Here is a 25,658-nt window from a genome sequence, read left to right as displayed (position 1 = left end):
CATATGGTTTCACTCTTATGTGGATCCTGAGAAACGTAACAGAAACCCATGGGGGAGGGGAAGGAAAAAAAAAAAAAAAAAAGAGGTTAGAGTGGGAGAGAGCCAAAGCATAAGAGACTGTTAAAAACTGAGAACAAACTGAGGGTTGATGGGGGGTGGGAGGGAGGGCAGGGTGGGTGATGGGTATTGAGGAGGGCACCTTTTGGGATGAGCACTGGGTGTTGTATGGAAACCAATTTGACAGTAAATTTCATATATTAAAAAATAAATAAATAAATAAATAAATAAATAAATAAAAGAAATCAAAATTACAGCAAACAGAAACAAAAAACTCAAAAGAGGACTGAAAGATAAAGCTGAAGAAACCTCTCAGAAGGTACAGCAAAAATTTTAAAACATAGAAAATGGGAGAAAAGAAAATTAAAGGACTAGTCCAGGCTGCCCAACAACCAAATAACAGAAATACTAGAGAGAAAAGAGAGGAAAGGAAATCATCAGAGAACTAATTGAAGAAAATTTCTCAAGTCAGAAATAAGTAACTTTTGGGGTGCCTGAGTGGCTCAATCAGTTAAGCATCCAACTTCAACTCAGATCATGGTCTCATAGTTCGTGAGTTCAAGCCCCACATTGGGCTCTGTGCTGGTGGTGTGGAGCCTGCTTGAGATTCTCTCTCTCTCCCTCTCCCCTGCTCGCTCTCTAACTCAAAATAAACAAATAAACTTAAAAAGAAAAAAAGAGGAAGTAACTTTCTAAGAAGGGGTGCAACATTGTGAAATTTCACTACACTGGGGACCAAAAGATCCTACATGCTTCAATACAGAGAAAAAAAATCATACGCAAAGGTTCTAGAATCAGAATGGCTTCAGGCTTCAACAGCAATACTGAAAGCTAGAAGACGGTAGAGCAATGCTTTCTCAAGTCTGAGGGAAAATTATTTCCCACCTAGAATTATGTACTTGACAAGTTATAAGTCAGGTATTAGGCGTAGGATAAAACACTTTCAAACATTAGGTCTAAAAAGTTTTTTGGCTTTTTTTTTTTAACATCTTGTACCCTTTTTCAAGAAGGTACTGAAAAATATGCTAAAATGGGAGACTAAAACCAAGAAATTAAAGGCAAAAAAATGCAAGAAACAGACTATCCTATATAGGAAAGAAGTAAATGAATTTCTAGGATACTCATGGTATAACGCCCTGTTCCTGACACCGAGCTCCTAAAAACCCTCAAAACTTTCTAAGGAGAGTCTAAGGAAATGCTAAGGAAATGCATCATTAGGTGAGGGGAGAGAGGGGCCACTTAGACACCAGAAAAACCAACCATGGTAATTAGAGAATCAGAACTTCCATTTCCCCACCCCACCAACCCACCTGACCTCTGGGAAGGGGAGAAGGAGAGAAGGGTTGGAGATGGAGTTTATCACCAATGCCAATAATTTAACCAATAATGAAACCTCAGTAGAAAACTTCAAACAGAAACATTCTAGGTTGGTGAACACATTCACGTGCTGGGAAGGTGGTATACCTGACACCATGGAAACAAAACAGAAACTCCAGTGCTCAAGACCCTTCCAGACCTCATCCTATGTACTTCTTCATCTGCCTGCCTATTTACATCCTTTATGATAAACAGTAAGCACAGCACTTTCCTAAGTTCTGTGAGCCATATTAGCAAATTACCAAACCTAAGGGAAGGTTGCAGGAGATCTTCAAATTAGTAGTATGCTCAGCCAAAATGCAGGGAACCTCACTTGCAGGTGGTATCTTGTGGGTTTGTGCCTTCAATCTGTGGGCTCTATGCTAACTCCAAATAGAGTGTCAGAACTGAATTAAATTGTAAGACACCTGGTTGGTGTAGGAAATTGAAGAACTGGTTGTTGTTGAAAAAGATACAACACTAAAGGAAGATCCCAGGGTGATAGCTATATACAAGATGTACAGGGCAACCAGTCCACATTCAAAGTTTCACTCTGTAGACAGTTCTGTTGATGGCTGTAATTATTAAGAGGCCCAGTGCCACTGTGCCCTTTTTAGCCAGGGGACAGAATGCCCAGGTAAGCCTGATCCAGATTCATACTTGGCTTGTCTTAACTGTATGGTGGTGAATTTCCCACTCTCCCCTCCAATGTCCTACTGCCTGACTCAAATGAGCATACTCCTTTAATTGACTCCTGAGAGCTGGAGGTCAGCTATGGCAGGAGGAGAAGTAGAAAACACAGGGCAGGCCCTTCCCTGACCACATTCCTGCCAGTCATCTGTACCTGGCAACACTAGAATCCTGCCAGATGTCTCAACTGTGGTGAGCCCTATGTTCCCCATGACTCACTCATGTTCTTGCCCACTGACGTCCCCAGAAGGGAATCTTGTAAACTCTCTGGGAAACTAAAAGCCAGACTCTGATTCAGAGACTGTTCAATGTATCTTCTTCTGAAAGGTTTCACATAATAGTGGCACTATTGCCCCTTCCATCCATGGCTGGATTAATGCTCCATATTGGTAATATGGCAATATTTTATTTTGTACCCTAGATGTTAGGTACACAGATGTAGTATTCCTTAAATTGCATGCATATATTTTAAACACTTCTGTATGTAAACATTCATTTTACAATAAAAGTCTTAAATAAAGCATAGACCAGTATGTATAGTGTGCTGCCATTAGTTTTTTAAAAAAGGAAACAAAGAGAATATGTGTATATATTTGCTTGTACATGCATAAAATAATCGCTGAGAGATTAAATAAACATCACAGTGACTGCCTCTAATGAAGACAACTGAGTGGCTGGGGAACAGAGGTAGGAAAAAGACTTTTTACAGTAAAGTCTTTTAAAGCTTTTGCATTTCTAACACTGCAAATTTCAAAGGCATGAATGCATACATACATAAATAAATGAATTCAATGACTTCTATGATTTCTGCAAATCACAACTCTTAAGTCTTTAAAATAGGGATGATACCTCCTAATACTGGTGAAAGAACCAAATAAGCTTTTGTAAAAAAAAACGCTTTGAAATCAAATACTATATACATCTGAAAGTAGTAGTATTTTTATTGAAAAAAATCTATCCTTTTCCTTCTTTCTCCTTACTTTACACAGAAAGTGTTATTCCTTCTTGATATGGTAAGTTTATTTAGCAGTTAAGGAAACACTGGCTTTAAACTAATTCATGTGAAGTTATTTATATTTAGATTTAACAAACACCTATGAAGCCTTCAACAAGTTTAATACCAGTCTTTTTCACATATATTAAATCCTTACAACAACCCCATGTGCAGCTCTAAGTGAATACTAAAGATCTAATGTGAACAGCCATGAGTTCAACAAAGACCTATAGAGGGACCCTACAACCCAACCTTATGGCAAGTTCATCCAGTATAGAAATCCGCAAGACAAAGTCCCTGCTCTTAGGGAGCCCACATTCTGCTAGTGATCCCAAGAGAAGAGGTTATTTCTCAAGAACAAGGAGTAACAGGGAATAAAGTCACCTAACTCATAGGGACTATGGAAGACAGCAAGGGAGGCTTCCAGAAGAGGTGTTATCCTGTGATCTGAGTTAAATTTCATTCAAGTCAGGGGACAAGAGTAGGTATTAAACAAGTACATAAATAGGGATGCGAGTCCAGAAGAGGGAATAACAGACAAACTATCAAAGAGTAACAGAGCATTCAAAAAACTGCCAAAGGTCATGGAGATACGGTGTTCTGCACTTTAATTTTTTTTTATTTGATGGCAGGGAGCACACAAATGGAAGAGAGGGGCAGAGAGAGAGAGACAGAAAGAGCTCCACACTTAGTGCAGAGCCCAACGCAGGGTCAATCCTAGGACCTGAGCCGAGATCAAGAGTCAGATGCTCAACAAACTGAACCACACGGGCGCCCCTGTTCTGCATTTTAAAAACAAACCTCTCATAGGAAAGCTTTACTGGCAGCTGTGTAGCACTACAGGAAGATACTTCTGGACAAAGGAGCCTGTCATTGCTAATATCCAATTTGTACTTTGTACAAAATCATGTTTAATCGTGTTGTTTCCTGTTATCAGAAGAAAAAGAACAGCATACAATTATTTTTCCATTATAATCTAAGGGATCATCATAGCAATGTATTAAACCTAAATAGTTTTAAGTCTATATTCTATGTATCCAGAGTAAGGCAATGTTAAATGACAAAAATTATTGTCATCTCTGATTAGAGGAAATAAGAGTAGAAGATAATGGTAGGAAAGGTACTTCTTTGGTTCTTTGCTAAGAAGTATATGTAGCCTCCAGAAAGGAGAACACGACAGAGGACACACATATATAAGCATCATTCTCTTTGCTTAAACAAGAAAAAAGATTTCATCATACCTTCTAAGGGAGCGACTCATCAGATTGTGACACTGACCAGCTGTGTCAAACAGAAAATGGTCCCACAAATGACAAAGATGTCCAGCAGGTAGATTAACTTTATCAATGTTGTCTGTCATACTGCATACCTACAATGATTCTCTGAGCAACTCTAAGATCTCCTATCATTTAAGGAAAGAGCATCTCCAAAGAGACTGACATCAAAGAGGCAGAACAGGAGCTATTTCCATAAAGTGCACCATACACAAAGTTCAAAAGAAATAATTAGAGGATTTTTATAACTTACCTGTACTGACATTATGCCTGATGACTCTACAGATTCCACAAACCATTTGTGGGCCAAGATTTAGGTCAGGAATATAAAAGGTACTGATGTAAAGGAGTTCTAGGATTATTCAACCCCAATGTCCAGACAAACAGCTGATGGCTATCTTGTAACAATAACTTCAGCTTTGGTCAGATTAGAAATACCATTTAGAAAAAGAGGGGGTGTGGTTGCTAAGATCCCTATGGTTTAAGAAATATAATGTGCTGTAAAGCAGGTGCCGTTTCTGAGTTTTAAGACTAAGCAGAAGGGGTGCCTGGCTGGCTTAGAGGAGTATGCAACTCTTGATCTCGGGGGTTGTGAGTTTGAGCCCCACGTTGGGTGTAGAGACTACTTAAACACATAAATAAATAAACTTAAAAAAAAATTTTAAAAAGACTAAGCACAAGGTCTATCCACTGTACTTCACAATGGTCACAATGAAATACTGAAATCTATCTCACCTAGGTGGAAGTTAAATTTCTTAGAACCTCACTACCTAGCTCTAGGTATAAATTAAAAGGTAAGCATCAATGAAAATAGCCATCACTAACCCATGCAAACACCAGAGTGTCATTGGAGAGGCATCCTATACATCAGGAAGAAAAGGGGGAAAAACCTTTCAGAAGCTAAAAATAATTTAAATTATAAATAAATTAGCCACTGAGCAGACAAGAGAGAAAACATATGCAATAAATCAAGTTCACACACTTCACTCAGGAGAACCTATTTACCGGGCACCTGGCTGGCTCAATCCGTTAAGTGTCCAACTCTTGGCTTCAGCTCAAGTCATGATCTCAAGGTGCGCGGGTTCCAGGCCTGCATCAGGCTCTGTGCTAACAACACAGAGCCTGCTTGGGATTCTCATTCTCTCTCTCTCTCTCTCTCACTCTCAAAATAAATAAACCTTAAAAAACAAAAAGAACCTAATTACTCTGGTTTATGTTTAGAATTTATTCTAAATTATTTATTCTATAATTGTATTATCTCCTATTCCAGAAAAGAAGAGAAGTAAATTTAAAAGCTGGGGTTATCTACACCCAGGCTCATTGTCAAGGCACACTGACAAAACCCAGAAGCAGCAGCTAAGAGCCTGGGAGAAGTAAAACTTATTTTTAAAGAACCCAAAACACAAGACAGAATGGAGCTTTCAGCTTAGGGATAAAACCACCACCACTGAGAACATCATAGTATTACACATGTGTATGCACAACACAATGGATAAATCCATTATCATTAGATCTGTGTGCTGGTTCTGCTGCTTAACTGCAAGCCATTCAGCCTCTTCTGAGCTCAGCTTCACCTGTAAAATCAGGATAATACTTCCTTGCTACCAGACAAAACTGCCATAAAGAGCTAAAAAAATAGTTCATGTAACATTATCTGAAAAACATAACACATTATACGATATGTAACATACTATACAATATGTAACATGAACATAATATATTTAAATAAATTCCCATTTAAATGGCTAAATAAAAAATTAGTAGTTTTCTTAATAGCAAAAAAATAAATTACATGATAGTGCTGACCCCCTCCCCCAAAACGCCAGGGTTTTTTAAAAACTATTAACAAGAGGGGCATCTGGGTGGCTCAGTCGGTTGGGCGTCCGACTTCGGCTCACGTCATGATCTCGTGGTCTGTGAGTTCAAGTCCCGCATCAGGCTCTGGGCTGACAGCTCAGAGCCTGGAGCCTGTTTCGGATTCTGTGTCTCCCTCTCTCTCTGACCCTCCCCTGCTCATGCTCTGTCTCTCTCTGTCTCAAAAATAAATAAATGTTAAAAAAAAAAAAAAACTATTAACAAGAAAGAGAGCTTTAAAGCAAGAGAAAGATTTTAGCTGCCCTTTGGAAACCAGATAGCTTATAAACATTTCTTGTAATGAAATGACATTTCAAAATGAGAAAAGATAAAATATTTTTTAAATGAATACCCATACCTAAAAATATAACATAAAATACAATATCCATTACAGATATATTATAAAGGAATATTTTTCAAACTGTAGGTCATAATCACCAGTGGATATTGAAGCCAATTCCAGCATTTTTTTAAGAAAATAGGACAGAAAATATTTGAGTACCTTGCATTTAATAAAGGTAGGTATATATTTCATAGACTTTTGTTATACTTAGTATTTATTATCATAATGTATACACATACACAGTGCTGGGTCACAGTGTAAATCCATTTCTTACATGGAGTTGAGTTTTTAAAAAGTCTGAAAGTCACTAATACAAAACAGACAGATAGGTATGGGGCATTCTAGATGGCAGCTAAGGCATAAATAAGGAATGTAAAAGCAGCTAGTACTCAGAGTAGGAGAAGACAAGGAGAAAGTAAAGAAATGTCATGTGGGACCAGACTGAAGAGGGCAGTGTTTTGTTTTGTTTTGTTTTGCTTTGTTTTAAGTCATCAAGCAGCAGTCCTTGAAGTAGGGAGGGGAAGGGGGAAAAAAAAAAAAAGAGAGAGAGAGATTAGAGTGGGAGAGAGCCAAAGCATAAGAGACTCTTAAAAACTGAGAACAAACTGAAGGTTGATGGGGGGTGGGAGGGAGGGGAGGGTGGGTGATGGGTATTAAGGGGGGCACCTTTTGGGATTAGCACGGAGTGTTGTATGGAAACCAATTTGACAATAAATTTCATATATTGAAAAAAAAAAAAAAAAAAGAAAAAGATAACAGCATTCCTTCTAGGAATAAAAAAGGCCAATACAGGAAAAACACTCTACTGGAACTTAGGAGAATCTGCCCCCTAAAACTCTCTGAATTTAATCCTTAATTTTCACAACTGTAAAATGAGAGGACTAGAATAGAAGATAAATTTTAAGATCCTAAATTTTCACAACTGTAAAATGAGAGGACTAGAATAGAAGATAAATTTTAAGATCCTAGGGGCACCTGGATGGCTCAGTCGGTTAAGTGTCTGACCCTGATTTCTGCTCAGCTCATGATTTCATGGTTCATGAGAACGAGCCCCAAGTCGGGCTCTTCACGAACAGCATGGAGCCTGCTTGGGATTCTCTCCCTCTCTCTCTCTCTCTGTCCCTCCCCTGCTCACACTCTATTTCTCTCAAAAATAAATAAATAAACTTAAAAAAAAATTTTAAGACCCTACTCAACATTCTCTGATTCTGGTAGAGTTTATAATAATTAAAACATGGCATGAGTACTTGTTCTGTAAGTAAGACCTTTTGTATTTAATAACTACAATATTATCTTTTAATTTAAAAATTATATTACATCTTCCTAATCAAGGCTTGATGGCTACTACCACATCTGGGCATCTCTCAAATTTCCTTACTGAAAAGGTCTGGTTGGCTAGGTCAAAACTACCCTTAGGCAAACATGTCAGTATTCACCTGGAAGTAACCACGAAAAGACACAGAAGGTGCTCTGAGGGAGTTAAATAACCTCCGTATAACTTTCTTGATACCATGCCCATTTAAAAGTTTTTTAAAAAAAATTACAATAACCATTGAGATACATCTAAATTGTTAAGCTCAACTGCAATCAGTAAGAAGTATTTTATACACTCAAAGATTAATGTTCCTAAAATTTCCTTCTGTCTCCTTTCCTAGTAGGATCAACCTTTTAGTTTAATGACTTTTCTAGGTAAAGCTTCCAATTGCTTCCTTAATATTTTCCTATTCTTTGCATTGATTTCCTGGCCTGGACTTGGCTGCCTGTCCCAATCTATGTGCTCCTTGGCTGTCTCCTCAGATTGCATGCTCCTTTCTACTGGTAAGCTCTTCCGTGGTCTGTACCCACTTCCTTATGCTTAAAGCCTGTATCTGCAAAAACAGTGGTTCCAAGCTCTCAAATAGACACACAAAATGAATTTAGTACATACAAGGGAGTTGCCCTAATTGGGCATAGGGTGTATGTCATATCATGAGGTGGTGTACGTAGAAAGATGTGTATTTTACCATAGATGTCATATTTGGGGCTGCCTCTGAGACTAAATGGAATCTGTTCTACTTCTAAGCAAAAGATCTCTATCTCTTTCAATTAAGGGATGAAAAATCAGAGCAGATAAATGACTAAAGCAGGACTAACTGAACAGAGGTACCATCAAAGGAATAGAAACAGATCAATGGACCAAGCCAATCAATCACTGACAACTATTTTGACTCTGAATACCTTTATGTAACAGTCCTGAGAGAAAACACTAAAAAGAACTAAATCTCTACAAACACACACACACACCCAACAGCGTTTCATCATGCCATATCATTAGCACAAAGTGAGAAGAGAACATAACATCTATTATCTCTTCTCTCTGTAGGTCCATATCTCTCATTGCTCTATAGACCCACATCTACTTTGCAAAACATGTTCTTCCTAATCAAATCACTCTTACTGAAATGAATGGACACATGTCAATCCAAGTGACCAACATGTAGAAACAGAGCAAATTGAAGTTATACGGAATTCATTTTTTACTGAACTTGTCTTGTGCCAATTCTCACCAACTCTGATATATCAAGTAAATTATCACGCTTTAATTTTACCACATACCCAAATAGCTGATTTTGAACCATAATCCTGAAAATGGTGTCATCTTGACTTATAAAACTCACTTTGGGTTGTTAATTAAACCACATTACTCCTTTTCAGTGAGAGACCTGAATATGTTTAGGGCTGAATAAAACATGGGACCAGAAAACACACAGTGAAAATATGTGTAAGGAAGAAAGTGCAAATCTCTACAAAATAAATGTTTTAAAACATGCGCTAAGGGGTAATTGGGGAAGTGAAGATCAATTTGTGCTATAAGGTCCTGAAGTCAGCATTAAAGCTTTTAGAATCAACTATGCAAAAAGCAGGGGCGCCTGGGTGGCTCAGTCAGTTGAGCATCATATTCTTGGTATTGGGTCAGGTCATAACCTTGTGGTGGTGGGACTGAGCCCTGGGATTGAGCCCTGCATCATCATGGAGCCTGCTTGAGATGCTCTCTCTGCCCCTCCTCTGCACACTCATGCTCCCTCTCCCCCTCCCTCTCAAAACAAATATACTTAAAAAAAAAAAAAAAAAAAACTATGCAAAAAGCAAACACCACAGGGAAATGAAAGGCTGAGACTGGAATAAACAAACAGGAATCTGATGAAAAGAAGAAACAAACATGGCTATGTTGATGATGTCAATATCATTACTATTCGACCAAACCCATGTGGAAATTGGACAGACAATGCTGTCCAACTACAAAACCCAAAATCCTGAAGGCTGAACATTAGTGAGAAAATAAAACAATATAATGTCAGTCTGTACAACTAGGATTTCTAAAAATATTTTTTACATATGTATAATTACTGTATCTAAAATTTTGAAGCAATTTTGGACTTTTCTTAACACACTGAAATATATGAAAAATTCTGTGTAAAAATGCAAGTTAAGCAAAAGAAAAACGTATTGATACTGTTAGAAAGTATAATGGTAGGATAATTCAGAATAAGGGTATTTTTGATGAATAAAATTAGCACTTAGCATAAAATATATAAAATGATCAAAAATAAAGACAGGTAAAACTGAAAATATTATATGTGGAGTCTCATTCTAAAATATAACACTTTAATTTAAAGAGCTATGATATTATATCAACATAAGAGAAAGTCAACAGACCAGCAGTAAACAAAAAAATAAAGAAGGCACACACGAAATATCTAGAACCAGGTTAAAAGATACCTCTCTACAATAGAACAGTACTGATTAACCTCCACGTAAGTGCATCCCTTTCCCTCAATCAACTCACCCAACATTTTCTGCATCTTCATCACACTCAGCTTTATATTTGCAAGGTCCACACTTGGAGTGTTTTCTGTGAACTTCTGCCCCTGACCCTTCCTCTTCTGCTTAAAAAGAAAAATTAAATTTTCAACCAAAAGTTGGTTTCCTTTCCAGATAAGCTTCATGTTTTCAGCAGCCATTATCCCATTTCTGCGGAAAATGTACCTGCGCTCTTGAAAACAATCAGTTCCAAAATCTATCAATGCTTGCATCCAAAAATGTTGCCAATACTGAGTACAACATATTCTATGAGGAAAACAAGTATTGGTGCTAGCAAAATAATCCCTTAACCTATGTACGAAAGAACACTACAGGTTTTGATAATTAATTGCCTTTAAAAGAATTACCATATAACATTAAATAAGAGAGAGAGAAAATAAAACATGAGCAATAAATTTGGTACAGTGATTACCCTACCCTATGCAATGCCAGTTAACAAATAAATGATTAAATGCAATAGAGTATAACCACTTGTTCCTCACATCAGTTTCATACCTGCCTTTCTTATTACATAACTAACAGGATTCAAAAAAAATATTTATCTCCAAATTTGTAAAAGGAAAGGGGTCTCTTTACAAAGGACTTGCCTCCTTTTCTGTTTGCCCACTTAGCACACCAAAAATACCCAGAATGCAGAAGTGTGTGGATCTCCTATGATCTGGCACAAAAAACCAGTGGTTACCAGTAAGTCTCCAACTCATATCCCACATTCAAGGGATTCTACATTTCTGGGCTCAACTAGAATGAATCCTACCCTGATAATCTCAAACTGGGCAGGGAGATCCGTTCTGAAGCCAATTTAGGGATTACAGTTTACTCAAAGGATCTCTCATTCTGGTTTAGGAAATAACACCTTCTTCAGGGGGTGTCTATCAGTAAAGAAGACATTACAAGGCAAGTCCAAAAACCTAATATACCTATTTGGTAATACTTCCAAACTTTCCATTTTTAGTGTCTGCATGCACTTTAAGTAGAAATCTTTCCCAAATTCTCATGAACACTCCCAGATTCCAGGGATCATAATCCTATTATTTCCGAGGCTTCAGAAACATCAGGAAATCGTATGGCCACCACAAGCTCACTTAAGTTTGTACGCTAATCTGAGCAAACGACTTAGCCTTTCTAAACTCACACTCCCTGAAAAGAAATAGTCAACCTACATTCTCAGAGCAAGACATCCAGTATTTACATGACATAAAAAAAATCATGACATCAACTTCCACTTCTTTAGTATGGGAACATGACTGTTTCCTTACTGAATATCTGACCACAAAGACTAGACTACGTGATCTCTCTTAAAATCCTTTCCAGCTCTAAGATCTAGAATTGATGGTCTGATCCTTCACATGTGATCATGAAGCTTCTGCTTGAACATGTCCCTTTAAATCACATTCTATTGTAGGATAACTTTAATCTTTTTTTTTTTTCCCCTGAAACTTTCATCCCCAAATTTCTTCCTCAGGATGGTTCTTCTATTCTCTAAGTGACCTTTGAAGTGCCTTCCAACTCTGATATTTTAGGATTCTATGAAATGTGGAAATCTGGAATAAGGTTTCAGATAGTATTGAAAGGATCATAACTGTAGTTTTCATTTGTATGAGTGTGAATTTTACTAGAGTAAGTTTTCTTTCAGTGTAGGTATCCCCACAGTACCTCCTGCATTACTTTGCATACAGTAGACAGTCACTAAGTCCTACAGCTTCATTAGACTATGAATTAAATGAGTCATTCTTAATTCTGACAATTTAAACTGTTGCTATACACTATTACCAGATACTACTTTTTTAAACAGCAGAAATAATTTATATATTTGTAAAATAAAATCAAAAACATACACAGGAGAATTTTAATGGCATAAAGTCTAGATTCCACTACAATTATCCTGTAAGCCTTCTCTTTGCCATGCACAATTCGCTCCAGAGTTTTACAACCCAGCACCTTGAAAATTCCTTAGGAGCAAAAATTTGTAAGCAAGGAGTGGGAGAGTTACAAATACTCTGGTCCAACCCAAAATCACTTGTGTGGATGATCCAAAGGAGAAGGCACTTTGGTGCAATCTCAATTTAACAGGAGCTACATTTCTGCTTTGTTTGTCAACAAAGCTTTAGTGAGACATAATTGTATGAAACAATATGCCTAGGGCTAAAAGAGACAGAAGGGTTGGGTGTAATGGCTAAAGGCTTCTTTCTGGAGTAACGAAAATGTTCTAAAATGGACTGTGGTGATGATGAATGCACAACTCTGTACTATACTAAAAGCAACCGAATGGCACACTTTAAATGAGCAAATTGTACACTGTGTGAATTTTAACTCAATAAAGCTGTAAAAATCAGAAAATGACAGAAAACAAATGTCCTTTAAGGGGTACTTGAAACCTACCTCCTTCTCCAGATCCAGAGCCATTATCTAAGAAGAAAAACAAACAGTGAATAGAAATACTTTCGCTGGAAATGTCATCTTATCCAATACTCAAATTTCTCATCAAAAATCAAACTGCAATAACAATTCTCATTTTTTGATATCAAACCATTTATTCTTATGTACCTATTCCATGTTTTTCCCCAAATGTTAATTCCCTAGACACACAATCATCTATAACTCATACATCTTTGTAGCATATTCAGGAAGTATCCAGGTGCCCTGCACCGAGTAAAGACGAATAAATACTGTAAAATAAATGGCTATATAAAAATAATTTTAATTAACTCACTTAAAAGGTAAAAAAAGAAAAAATTTAATTTTGTAAAAGCTTAAGAGGAATAATGAATAAGTTGCTTTTATTAGAAAGGGAGGAAAAGAGCTTTGGGTCTTGCTCCAAAAATCTTAATGAAATCCGTGGATAAAGGCCAAAAGCCAAAAGGTAAGAAAAAGCCTCAAGGCTTAAAAGGAAAGAACTTCTGAGCTGAGGTTTTCATATTACTGATGAAATTAGCTTCCTCTAGGAAACCTCACCAGAAGGACTCACACCAAGGTGTAGGTGGGACACTTGTTACTAGTGAAATTAAAAAGCCTCCCTCAAAGTTACCAGCAAAAAGTCGGCCTAAAATGTAATTAATATAAAATGCTTATTTTATAAATCCTAAAAAGGCCAACATATGATGCAGAGCATGTTGAAGAGAGGGTAGTGCTATAATATCATCAGCATGATGCAGTAAAAAAGCAGAGGTGGCAAAAGAGCTTGGCACACTTTATCCAGCACTTTCAGGGGTTGGGGGGGAGACACATCCTCAGGAACCCGCTCCAGTTCTTCAAATGGTTCCCCAGAGTGGGAGATAACAGCCTTCACAATATTGTCCCTTTCCCTTTGATCTCCTTCAAACAATAATCAAATTCTCAAACATAGTGGAAATAGGAGGAACCGGAACAATACATGTTTTTTGTAATATCCACTGCAAAATCTTCAAGGGATTTTATAAAGTCTAAAACTGTGTTCGATTCTGATTAACCAACCATAAATAATTAGATCTGAGTACACAAAGGAAAAGAAAAAGAGTAGAAGAGCAGAAAAAAGACAAAGAAGGGAACTCAATTAAAAAATTGTTCTATGACCAAACTTTTTTTTAGAAAAACACTCCTTTTTGGGGCGCCTGGGGGGGCTCAGTCGGTTAAGCGTCTGACTTCGGCTCAGGTCATGATCTTATGGTCTGTGAGTCAGAGACCCACGTCAGGCTCTGTGCTGACAGCTCAGAACCTGGAGCCTGCTTCAGATTCTGTGTCTCCCTCTCTCTCTGCCCCTCCCCCGCTCATGCTCTGTCTCACTCTCAAAAATGAATAAATGTTAACAACAAAAAAATTCTTTTTTGAAAAAATTAAAAAAAAAAAAGGAAAACACTCCTTTTTTCATTCCATTCTACATACACTGACTGGGTACATATCATGTGGTAGGCAACATAGTAAATGGTAGGAATAAATTGAATAAGATAGCCCCAGTGCATGAGATGCTCTCAATCTGTTTTCAACCCATGCTAAATTTTAATGAATATAATACCTCAAACTTTCCTTTAGTGTCCTTTAGAATTCTGAAATAGGAGCACCTGGGTGGCTCAGTCGGTTGAGCATCCAACTTCGGCTCAGGTCCTAACCTGGTAGTACGTAAATTCGAGCTCTATATCGGGCTCACTGCTGTCAGCACAGAGTCCACCTTGGATCCTCTGTACCCCTCTCTGCCCCTCCCTGCTTGCGCTCTCTCAAAAATAAATAAACAAACATTAAAAAATAAAATAAATAAATAAAATAAAGATAAAAACTCTGAAATATTGTGACTACTCTGATAATGAGTTGAGTTCTTCTTGTAGATTGTATTTTCATTGTTCATGTGCCTTTCCCCATCCACACAACTCCACCCAAACCCTGGGACTATAATATACCTCCCCAGATAGGGCATCCTGCCCTCCTGTTGAGAAGCAACTGATCCAGCTGAAGACAGATGTGTCAGATAAATGAAATACAGTATGATATATACATAGAGATACGCACAAAGTGTGAAAAAAACTCTGTCAGGAGATGCCACAGGAGAAAAATTTCACAGAGGAAAAAAGGCTAAAGCTCTAAGTAAGCATTTTGCAAGTAAACAAAAGACTTATTTCTAGCAATGTCCCACCAAGCGTCTAACAAGATCAATATAGCACCTTACAGCTTAGCTTATTCAATCTTCATTTAACAATCCCAAGAGATGGTATCCATTTAACACTTTAAATAACTGGGGCTCAGAGTAACTAAGTGACTTGTCCAAGGTCATATAGTAAGTAAGTAAACAAGAGCTGGAGGGGGGCGTCCTGGGTGGCTCAGTCAGTTAAGCATCTGACTTCAGCTCAGGTCATGATCTCCTAGTTTGTGAGTTCAAGCCCAACATTGGGCTCTGAGTGACAGCTCAGAGCCTGGAGCTTGCTTCAGATTCTGTCTCTGTGTCTCTGTGCCCCTCCCCTGCCCATGCACACTCTCTCTCTCTTTCTCTCTCTCTCTCTCAAATATAAACATAAAAAAATTTTTTAATAAAAAATAAATAAGAGCTGGAGTTAAAATTAGGTCTTTCAACCCCAGTGCAGTGCTCTTTCCAATCTACCACCCTGATTCTAATGTTTACCATTCACTGCCTATCAAAGCACTTTGTATCTTAAACACATGCTCCTCATAAGAGACACCTAATTAATTTGGGATTGTAAAGAGCTCCATATTCTTTTTTACTTTTTTTTTTTTTTTTTTTTTACATTTTATTTATTTTTGAGAGAGAGAGAGAGAGAGACAGAGTGCAAGAGGAGGAGGAACAGAGAGTATGGGAGACACAGAATCCGAAGCAGGCTCCAGGCTCTGAGCTGTCAACACAGAGTTTGACATGGGGCTCAAACTCACAAACCGTTGGATCATGACCTGAGCCAAAGTTGGACACTTAACCGACTGAGCCACCCAGGTGTCCCTCTTTTTTAGTTTCTAAACCAAGTCTGTGAAACACAATGTACTTAGAGAAGTATACAAGAATCACAACAAATGATAGTCTATTGGCCTGAGAACATAATCGTTTCACGAAGCACATAATTATTTGATGTAGGGAAAAGAATTTGGTATTGTCCAAAGAAAGGCCTGGTCTTTGCCCACAGCTTTTTTGTATTTTCTTTTTAATTTTTTTAAATGTTTACTTATTTTTGAGAGAGAGAGAGAAACAGAGCACAAGCCAGGGAGAGGGAGAAAGAGAGAGAGACACAGAATCCAAAGCTGAGCTGTCAGCACAGAGCCCCGAGAGCCATGAATGAGATCATGACCTGAGCCAAAGTCAGAGGCTTAACCGACTGAGCCACCCAGGCACCCCTGCCTTCAGCTTCTTTAAGGTAATCTACATCATACCTGCCAGAAGTGTCTCGTTTCAGGAGGGTGCTAACCACATCAGATGATAGGGTGGGGCTGGCCACACTCTATAGCCTTAGGGTAGAGGGTTGGCCAACCACAAAGACCAGCCACTTAATTTAGAGTGGGGGCTTTCAAATATATGGTATTAGTGGACCTGGAGTTTGAGATCAACCACATGGACAATGGATCATTCGTGCTTATGAAATGGAGCCCCAGTAAAAATTCTGGACACAGGCACTATAATACATAGGAAAATAAATAAATAAATAAATAAAGTATATCATATAGGAAGTGTCTACACCTATACTGCTAACCTTCATACGATAATTCTAATTACAACACTTCACTTGCATCCCTGTCCCCAAATACAAATGCAAGTAAGAAACTTACATTAGTGCCTTCCAAAATTAACCACTACTGATTCAGGAAGGAAAAGAGAAATAAATACAAAAAACCTGGGGGAAGATAGGTGACAAGGATTGGCAGACAGAATAGAGACGATATAAAAAGAGACAAGCTTGGAAAGAGACACATCCTGGGATGCCACTAATGACTTTCTATAAATATTCTCCACCCCTTTCCCCTGCCATGAAAATAAAACCCAACAAAATGGATCCCATGTAATTTCCACCCCAAATCTCGTTCTAATATTCAAACCATAAGGCAAAAGGCAGGCAAAGACCCCACGAAATTTCACCACCTGGGGTTAAAAAGCAACAACACGAGGGGTGCTTGGGTGGCTCAATCGGTTAAGCATCTGACTTCGGCTCAGGTCATGATCTCACAGTTCATTAGTTTGAGCCCTGCATCAGGCTCTGTGCTGACAGTTCAGAGCCTGGAGCCTGCTTCAGATTCTGTGTCTCCCTCTCTCTCTCCCCCTCCCCTGCTCACATTATCTCTCTCTATCTCTATCTCTCTCTCTCTTGCAAAAATAAACAAACATTAAAAAACAAATTTAAAGCAACGACATGAAATGCAGACAAAAAAGAGCCCCTCCACTCCCCAAACAACTAATCCATAGAGCAGTTCTGGGAATACATCTCTGACTGGAAATTGCCTTTTAGAAACTATGATGGAATCATCTCTAACATTTATTCAGAAGAGTATCACACATACCAGAGTAGCATGGTCCTCTTGCTACTACTATTATCTCTTTCTGGTGCTTACAAGCAGCCCTTCTGAGAAAGCATTCATTTTGATAAGTGTCCCCATTTGATCCACAGACAGGAATGTAATTTGTATGGCACTGCAAAAGAAACAAAAATAAACTTTCAAAACTAAGCAGGAATATTAATAGTTCACTTCATATTTATGAATGTAATACCATAGTACTGTGACATACTTCTACAGAATAGTTTGTTCTTTTGTTTGGTTTAAATAAAAGAGAGTTATACCATTTTCTCACACCTTTTTTCACATTTATAATGAAAATAACTATCAACTATCCATAAAGATAAGAAAATCCCTGTGCTATCTAGTGCATTTGCTTGCTATAAAAATCCAATGAGGTAAGAGAGAAATTCTTGGCTATGTTTATAATAAGCTAATAAGCACTAATTATATAATGTCATTTTATTAAAATCAAAATTCATTTATTCAATACCACCGGAATGCAAAGTCCCAAGATACATGCTATAGAAAACACAAAGAAATACATGATCTCTGGATCTACCATCCACGTAACTATAGGCTAGCATCATTGCCATTTCCTCCACCTAATGCATCTACCTAATAAAGTTGTTGTGAAGATTAAATAAGAGAAATCCATCTTTAGCATTTATATCTGGCCATGGTAAATTCTCAGTAAATATTAGCTGGTTTTGCTATGCCTTCATCACTTCTGAGTCTTACGTAGTTGCCCACGGTCATAGCTAGTAAGTGGGAGACCCACAATTTCTCACAAGTGATGTATTCTAACCACTACACAGTTGAGTTATTCAGCAGGGTGTTACCATGTGTCATTTGGTGGTAGTGAACAGGGAGCTTAAAATCGTGCCTGAAATTCAACCTAACAAGCACATACATACCTAGGAGTGAGCATGAGATGGAAGGAGAAGACCTGCTGTTCTTTGGTCAGTCTGTTTCCAGGGGTCTCTCTTAGGAGCCTCTCATTATGCTCTAGGCAAATGAAGGGATTTGGCGATTTTAACAACATGCAACTTCTGACGTCGGCACTGACTCTAACCTAAGGTCCGCCTCCTCCATACTGCCACCCTTGCTGGGTGAAACAATTCTCCCTATACCTTCTATTTAGCTAGAAGAATGTAATTTGAAGTAGTTTAGAAAGGTGCGGAGTGTACAACTCTGAGCCACATCCATTCAAGCATGTATTGTGTGCCTACTGCATGTCAAGAACTTTGCTAAATATAATAAGTAAGAAAATAGCAACAAGATTGTGATGGTCAATATTATGTGTCAACCTGACTAGGCCCCAGGGTGCCCAGATTAAACATTATCTCTGGATGCTCTCTGAGGGTGTTTCTTTTTTTTTTTTTTTTTTAACGTTTATTTATTTTTGAGACAGAGAGAGACACAGCATGAACGGGGGAGGGGCAGAGAGAGAGGGAGACACAGAATCGGAAGCAAGCTCCAGGCTCTGAGCCATCAGCCCAGAGCCCGACGCGGGGCTCGAACTCGCGGACCGCGAGATCGTGACCTGAGCTGAAGTCGGACGCTTAACCGACTGAGCCACCCAGGCGCCCCTCTGAAGGTGTTTCTGATTGAATTTCCATTAGAATCAACTGACTAAGTGCCCTCCCCAATGTTGGTGGGATCATCCAATCGATCTGAGGGCCTGAATAGAACAAAAAAGTAGAGGAAAGGAGAACTGGGTCTCCCTGCCTGACTGCTGGATTTGGGACAAGGCTATTCTCCTGGTTTTCAGGACTTCAGTCTTAGACTGGGACTTACATCTTCATCTCCCCGGATTCTCAGGCCTTCAGACTTGGACTGGAACTACACTATCAGCTTTCCTGGACATCCAGCTTGCAGACAACAGATCACGTGACTTGTCAGCCTCCATAATCAAGCAAACCAATTCCTTAAAATATATCGTCCCCTCCCTTTTTCCCCTCATTCTGTGTGTGTGTATTTCCTATTGGTTCTGTTTCTCTGGAGAACTCTAATACAAAGGTCTAATAAGAGGGCATGCAACACCTAGCAATAGCAGACATTGATAAATTCAGGAAAAAAAAAAACACAGTCTGGAGTACTCCAGGGAGAAGGAAAAGGACAAAGAGGAAAAAAGAAAATAGGAAAGTCGTAGGCACTCCTCTTTGGATATAATCCACGTATTCATAGAAAGATGCAATACTGATCATTTTTCTTGGTACAAAATAAAAGTAGGTTTGTGTATATATGTGTCACAAGATATAATAGCTCTTACTAGCAGACTGAAAAAAAAAATTTTAGACTTTATTTAAAATCCTGTTATTATCTGTTAAAATGTATTTAAATTATAAGCCAGAAATTATAATATGGTTAATAAACAATATTAACACTAAAAGCATGCTGAATCATAAGCAAGTTTTTTGAATGAATTGAAAGATACAGCTAAAGAAACCAGCAAATAAGTGTTTAATGGACATAGGAGGTGATTTTTCTTCAACTGGCAATCACCTAGGTCTAAATTGAACGGATCTATAAATTATAAGAAGGCAGAATAGTCAAAGGAAGGTTTGTTCAGCAGCAGGATCAAATCATGCTGTAAGCCCTGAGGCAGTTTGCTCCTACAGGGCAAGCAACTTGTCTTTAAACATCTTTATATCCTCAGCATCTGGCACCAAGCACAAAGCAAGCCTTGGATAAAGGCTTGGATAAATATCTAGTGATCTCAACTCCTAACTTTTATTTCTCTTTCTTGCTTTGCCACCAGGTAAGAATGCAAAGGATTCAGACAGATCATACAAGGATTTTCTAGCTGTCCAAATATGTGACAAAGGTCAAATAGGCTATTTCTTTATAATCTTAAAGTTGCAAGGAAAGACTTTCAATCAATGAAAAGCAGAATCATGAAGACAAAAATAAAATATGATACAAAAATTTAAACTTCTTTATATCACACACATATAATATATATATTAACATGAATTTATTTATTTTTTTTTTTTTTAAATTTTTTTTTCAACGTTTTTTATTTATTTTTGGGACAGAGAGAGACAGAGCATGAACGGGGGAGGGGCAGAGAGAGAGGGAGACACAGAATCGGAAACAGGCTCCAGGCTCCGAGCCATCGGCCCAGAGCCCGACGCGGGGCTCGAACTCACGGACTGCGAGATCGTGACCTGGCTGAAGTCGGACGCTTAACCGACTGCGCCACCCAGGCGCCCCTATTAACATGAATTTAAATTAAAAAAATTATTTATATTAAAAATTATAAACAAAATGAAAATGACACTAGAATAACTTCTTCAAAACTTTTGTACTCTCAATTAAAAAGGAACACTCTAAGGTAAATACTACTGAGTGGTTTAAAACTTAAAAGAGAAACTAAAATACCTACAATTGACCCTTAAACAACATGGGTGTTAGGGGTACCAATCCCCCGCACATCAAAAACCCATGCATAACTTTTGACACCCCAAAATCTTAGCTACTAATAACCTGCTATTGACAAGAAGCCTTACCAATAACATAAACAATTAACACATATTTGGTATGTTACATGTATTATATATTGTACTTTTACAATGAAGTAAGCTAGAGAAAAGAAAATGCTATGAAAAAAAATCACATAAAAGAGAAAATACATTTACAGGACTGTACTATAAAAAATCCATGTATAAGTGGACCCACACAGGTCAAGCCTGTGTTGTTCAAGGGTCAATCGCATATGCCTATAGAACGTACAATATTTCTAGAAGGAAATACAAGTAACAGATGTTGCCTTTAAGAAGAGCAATTGAGGGGCGCCTGGGTGGCTCAGTCGGTTGAGCGTCCAACTTCAGCTCAGGTCACGATCTCACGGTTCGTGAGCTCGAGCCCCGCGTCGGGCTCTGGGCTGATGGCTCAGAGCCTGGAGCCTGCTTCCGATTCTGTGTCTCCCTCTCTCTCTGCCCCTCCCCCATTCATGCTCTGTCTCTCTCTGTCTTAAAAATAAACATTAAAAAAAAGTTAAAAAAAAAAAAAAAAAAAAAGAAGAGCAATTGAGGGGCGCCTGGGTGACTCAGTCGGTTGAGCATCCGACTTTGGCTCAGGTCATGATCTCACAGTCTGTGAGTTCGAGCCCTGCATCGGGCTCTGTGCTGATGGCTCAGAGCCTGGAGCCTGCTTCCGATTCTGTGTCTCCCTCTCTCTCTGCCCCTTCCCTGCTCATGCTCTGTCTCTCTCTGTCTCAAAAATAAATAAAAACATAAAAAAAAAAAAAAAAAAAGAAGAGCAATTGGTAGTCTGGAGTGAAAGACATTTTTCATTGTATTATACATCTTCTTATATAATGTTCAAGTTGTTGTCAATCCTTCAATGTATGTAAATGGGCATACATTACTCTTTTAAAAAACATAAAAACGGTACCCATATCACAGGTTCTCATGGGAGTTTATGAGTTATAGAGGCTTTTATATATATGGATATATATATATATATACATATATATATATACACACATATATATATATATATATCCATATGTATATACACATTTAGAACTATTAATGGATAATGCTCAGCATAGTAAGCAATATATAAGTACTCAAATAGTATACTATATATAGAGTATGCATATGTCTTCACATATCAACACAAGGAGAAAAGAAAATACTCCAAAAAATGGGCAAAGAATATGAAATATAAATTCACAAAAAAATGGTCAATAAACACATGGCAAATTTTCAATTTCTCTAACAATCAAATGAAAATTTAAAAAAAAAATTTTTTGGCCATACAGATTTACAATTTATTTTTTTATTTTTATTTATTTTTTTTTAATTTTTTTTTTCAACGTTTATTTATTTTTGAGACAGAGAGAGACAGAGCATGAACAGGGGAGGGGCAGAGACAGAGGGAGACACAGAATCTGAAACAGGCTGCAGGCTCTGAGCGGTCAGCACAGAGCCCGACGTGGGGCTCGAACTCACAGGCCGTGAGATCATGACCTGAGCCGAAGTCCCGAAGTCGGTTAACCGACCAAGCCACCCAGGCGCCCCCAGATTTACAATTTAAAAGGACTGAAGGGTGACTGGTGGCTCAGTTAGTTGAGAGTCCAACTCTTGGCTTTAGCTCAGGTCATGATCTTGCAGTTCATGAGATCTGTACTTTCAGCACAGAACCTGCTTGGAATTCCCTCTCTCCCTTTCTCTCTACTTCTCCTCTCATGATCACTCTCTCTCAAAATAAGTAAACAGTAAAATAAAAAAATTTTTTAAAGGATTGACAAAACCCATTACCAAGAGGCTAAGAGGAAACCAGCAGTCAAATGTACTGTTATTGATGAGAATGTTATCTGTACATAAGCATCCACTGGCTCAACAATTCCACATCAAGGAATTTAACCTAAAGAAATGTAAGACAGCTGGAAGAGGGAACAGCTTCAGTCTTCCCAATACAGGAGTGGCTAAAACACCAGTAAGAAAGCTCCAATCTTTCTGGCTCAATGAACCAAAGAATAGCGTTCAGGGCAATCAGAGCCACTAAAAAGAGAGAAACCCAGAAAGGAAAGAGTCAGAAGGGCCTTCCAGATTCTGTATATAAACTCAGACCAAATTTCTGGCTGACTCCCAAACCACTCATGAGGCAGATTCTAAGTAGCCCAGGCAAAGACTAAAAGAAATGAACTGATATTTGTGTTGCTTCCCACAACAGGGAAGAGAATGTGCAGTTTGAGTTCAGCCAACTTAATTGCTTCCAAGTGACAGTACTCTTCAGAGGAACATAACAAAATTCAAACACTCTAAAACATATCATTCACAATGTGTACAATAAATTCAAAATTACCCTAATACAAAGAAAAAGGAAAACACAATCCATTTTCAAATAAAAAGACAATCTGATCCCTGAGATGTCCCAGATGCTGAAATTAGCAAAGATTTTGAAGCAGCAATAGGATCTAAGCTAGAGGAAAATATGCTTGTGATGAATGAAAAGACAGGAAATCTCAGTCAAGAAATCAAAACTATAAATTCTAGAAATAAAATATCTGAAAATAAAAACTCACTGTATGTACTGAATGGAGAAGAGAAGAAAAGATTAGGGAATCTGAAGGCAGATCATAAAAAATTATCTAAGGTGAAAAACAGAAAGCGGTAAAAGTTCATGAGGGCTTAGTAACACTATATACACCAATACCTTCTTTTAAGGAAAGAAGCCCACTTTAGTTGCTATCCCTTTCAAGAATGGTTAGGGAGCAGGCAGGGAAGCCAAACATAACACATTGAAGAGAACATTCATTGCATGAGAAACCAGGTAGGTGCGGGCACAAGGTCAGCTAAACCACATCAAAGATAGCTACTGTGAATAAATAGTGCATTATAAAGTCCCTTTGACTATGAAGGGTCTGTGTAGCTGGACAATAGTATATCTCCCTCCCTACTCTTCCTCCAATAGTTTTAAGTTTTCAGAGAATTCATATGCAGCCTCTCTGATTTTGATTCTCATTACAATATCATAAAAAAGGGTAGAAAACATAAAGGGTAGAAAAAAGGTAAAAAACATCTCTTTTCAGATGGAACATATAGGAACTTGCTGAGGTTATAGGGTTACTGGAAATACTGACTGTCCTATGCTTTTGTCTCTAATCTCTGTACCCTTTCCTTCCTTTAAAATCCAAAATGATGGGTCCAATTAGAATAAAATGATAAGTGAAAAAAATTCCAGTTTTGCCTTTGTTTCATCTCAAATCCTAAATCAGGGACCATCTTCTGAGCAACTTTTTGAAGCCAGATTATAATTTAATCACAGCAAATAAAAAGAATTGAATGTAACAGCCTTTGCATTCCTTCTTTTTAGCTTTTTTTTAGACAACACAATCACAACCTAAAAGAGCATCTGAAAAGCAAAGATGTTAGTCTGAGGTTCCTCTGTCTAGTTTACCTCTAACCCTGACCTACCCTGAGGCACTGAGTCAGCCATGTTCTTTGGCATAAAGAGATGAGACAGTAGCAAATAAAAATGGAAGGGAAGAGCATAACATATAAAGAAGCTGAATCACTATGTTGTACACCTGAAACTAACGTAACACTGTGGGTCAACTACACTCAAATTAAAAAAAAAAAAAAAATTTAATGGAAAGCAAAAAACCTAGAAAGAGAAGGAAAGGGGGAAAATTGCCAACGTTTTAAATAAGAAACTCATTTCTTTTCAGTGACAAGTAGAACTTACATTTGAATAGAACTTTTAATATTTTTTCAAAGCATCTTCACATCTATTATTGCCAGTCTGCCCTCTTAACTCAAAGAAAGAAGCAAAGAATGTACAAATAATAGTATTTCATCTGACAAAAAAATCAGTGGGCTGGGAAGTCCAACTTCTTTATGGGATTCAAGGTGCTTTAAGCTTTTTAATTTGAAAAATGTAGAATGATAAAATGTTAAAAATGTAAAATTCTTCAAAATAGGATTGGTTTCCTCACCTGAAACTGACATGCACATTTCAAACCATCTCCATCTTCTTTACAGACTCCTCCATATTTACATGACGATTCATCACAAACTCTTACATCAGACTCCCTCACATTTAATTCTGAAAAAGAGAAAAAAATGTTTCATATGTCTTTTTGTATCCAAATGTCCATATATAAAAGAAAAAAAACCTTAAAATGTGTTCATCGTCTCATTCACAGTGTAACAAGACATAACATACGAAAAGCAAGGACACAAAATGTTCAAAATTCCCCAAAGAGAACCTTGCATAATAATATGCCTAATAAGCAACCCAAACCAAAATAAAACTCAAAATTTCAGGATTTCACAGAATTCCCAAAGGTAAATCTCAGAATTTTTCTAGTTGGCTACCAACAGCTTAAGACAGTTTTCTTACCATTATCTTAATATCTTAGATTATTTTTTAATAGGTTTTTAAAAACTAATCTCTACACCCAATGTGGGGCTTAAACTCATGACCCCCAGATCAAGAGTAGCATGCCCTAACGGCTAAGCCAGCCAGGCACTCCCTTAGATCATTTTTCTAGTGATTAAGTTACTTTTAAGGAGAATAAGAATAATTAGAAGAAATCTTAATTCTTTTGGTATCTAAATAAATTTCAGGTGAACATAATTCATTCTAGACCAACTAATTTAATTAGAAAAGAATTCTAAAGTAAACCTGAATATCATACAATTGATATATATGGAGCATTTATGTGCACAGAATTAAAAAAACTAAAAATCTCACTCTTAAAATTTTTTAATGACTTAATTTCACTCTACCACAGGAAGTAGCTCCAATCAACAATACT

At 37.7% G+C, this 25,658-nt stretch overlaps 1 protein-coding gene across 2 annotated transcripts in view; it reads right to left on the bottom strand.

Moving 5' to 3' along the window:
* Nucleotides 1-25,658, bottom strand: part of TMEFF1 (transmembrane protein with EGF like and two follistatin like domains 1) — an 87,674-nt gene that overhangs the window by 40,648 nt on the left and 21,368 nt on the right. The window contains exons 2-5 of one of the 2 annotated variants that reach the window (XM_078436643.2): nucleotides 24,834-24,943; nucleotides 17,387-17,516; nucleotides 12,809-12,835; nucleotides 10,395-10,494 (exon numbers count right to left, since the gene is read on the bottom strand). In XM_078436643.2, coding sequence (XP_078292769.2) covers nucleotides 10,395-10,494; nucleotides 12,809-12,835; nucleotides 17,387-17,516; nucleotides 24,834-24,943 — 367 coding nt within the window. The remainder of the gene's footprint in view (nucleotides 1-10,394; nucleotides 10,495-12,808; nucleotides 12,836-17,386; nucleotides 17,517-24,833; nucleotides 24,944-25,658) is intronic. The other variant, XM_078436644.2, reaches the window with a different exon arrangement.

The sequence above is a fragment of the Panthera onca genome, chromosome D4 (genome assembly GCF_046562875.1).
Source record: "Panthera onca isolate mPanOnc1 chromosome D4, mPanOnc1 haplotype 2, whole genome shotgun sequence".
Classification (NCBI taxonomy): Eukaryota; Metazoa; Chordata; class Mammalia; order Carnivora; family Felidae; genus Panthera; species Panthera onca.
Note: the sequence above shows the minus strand (reverse complement) of the source record. Positions and strands in the feature narration are given on the sequence as shown.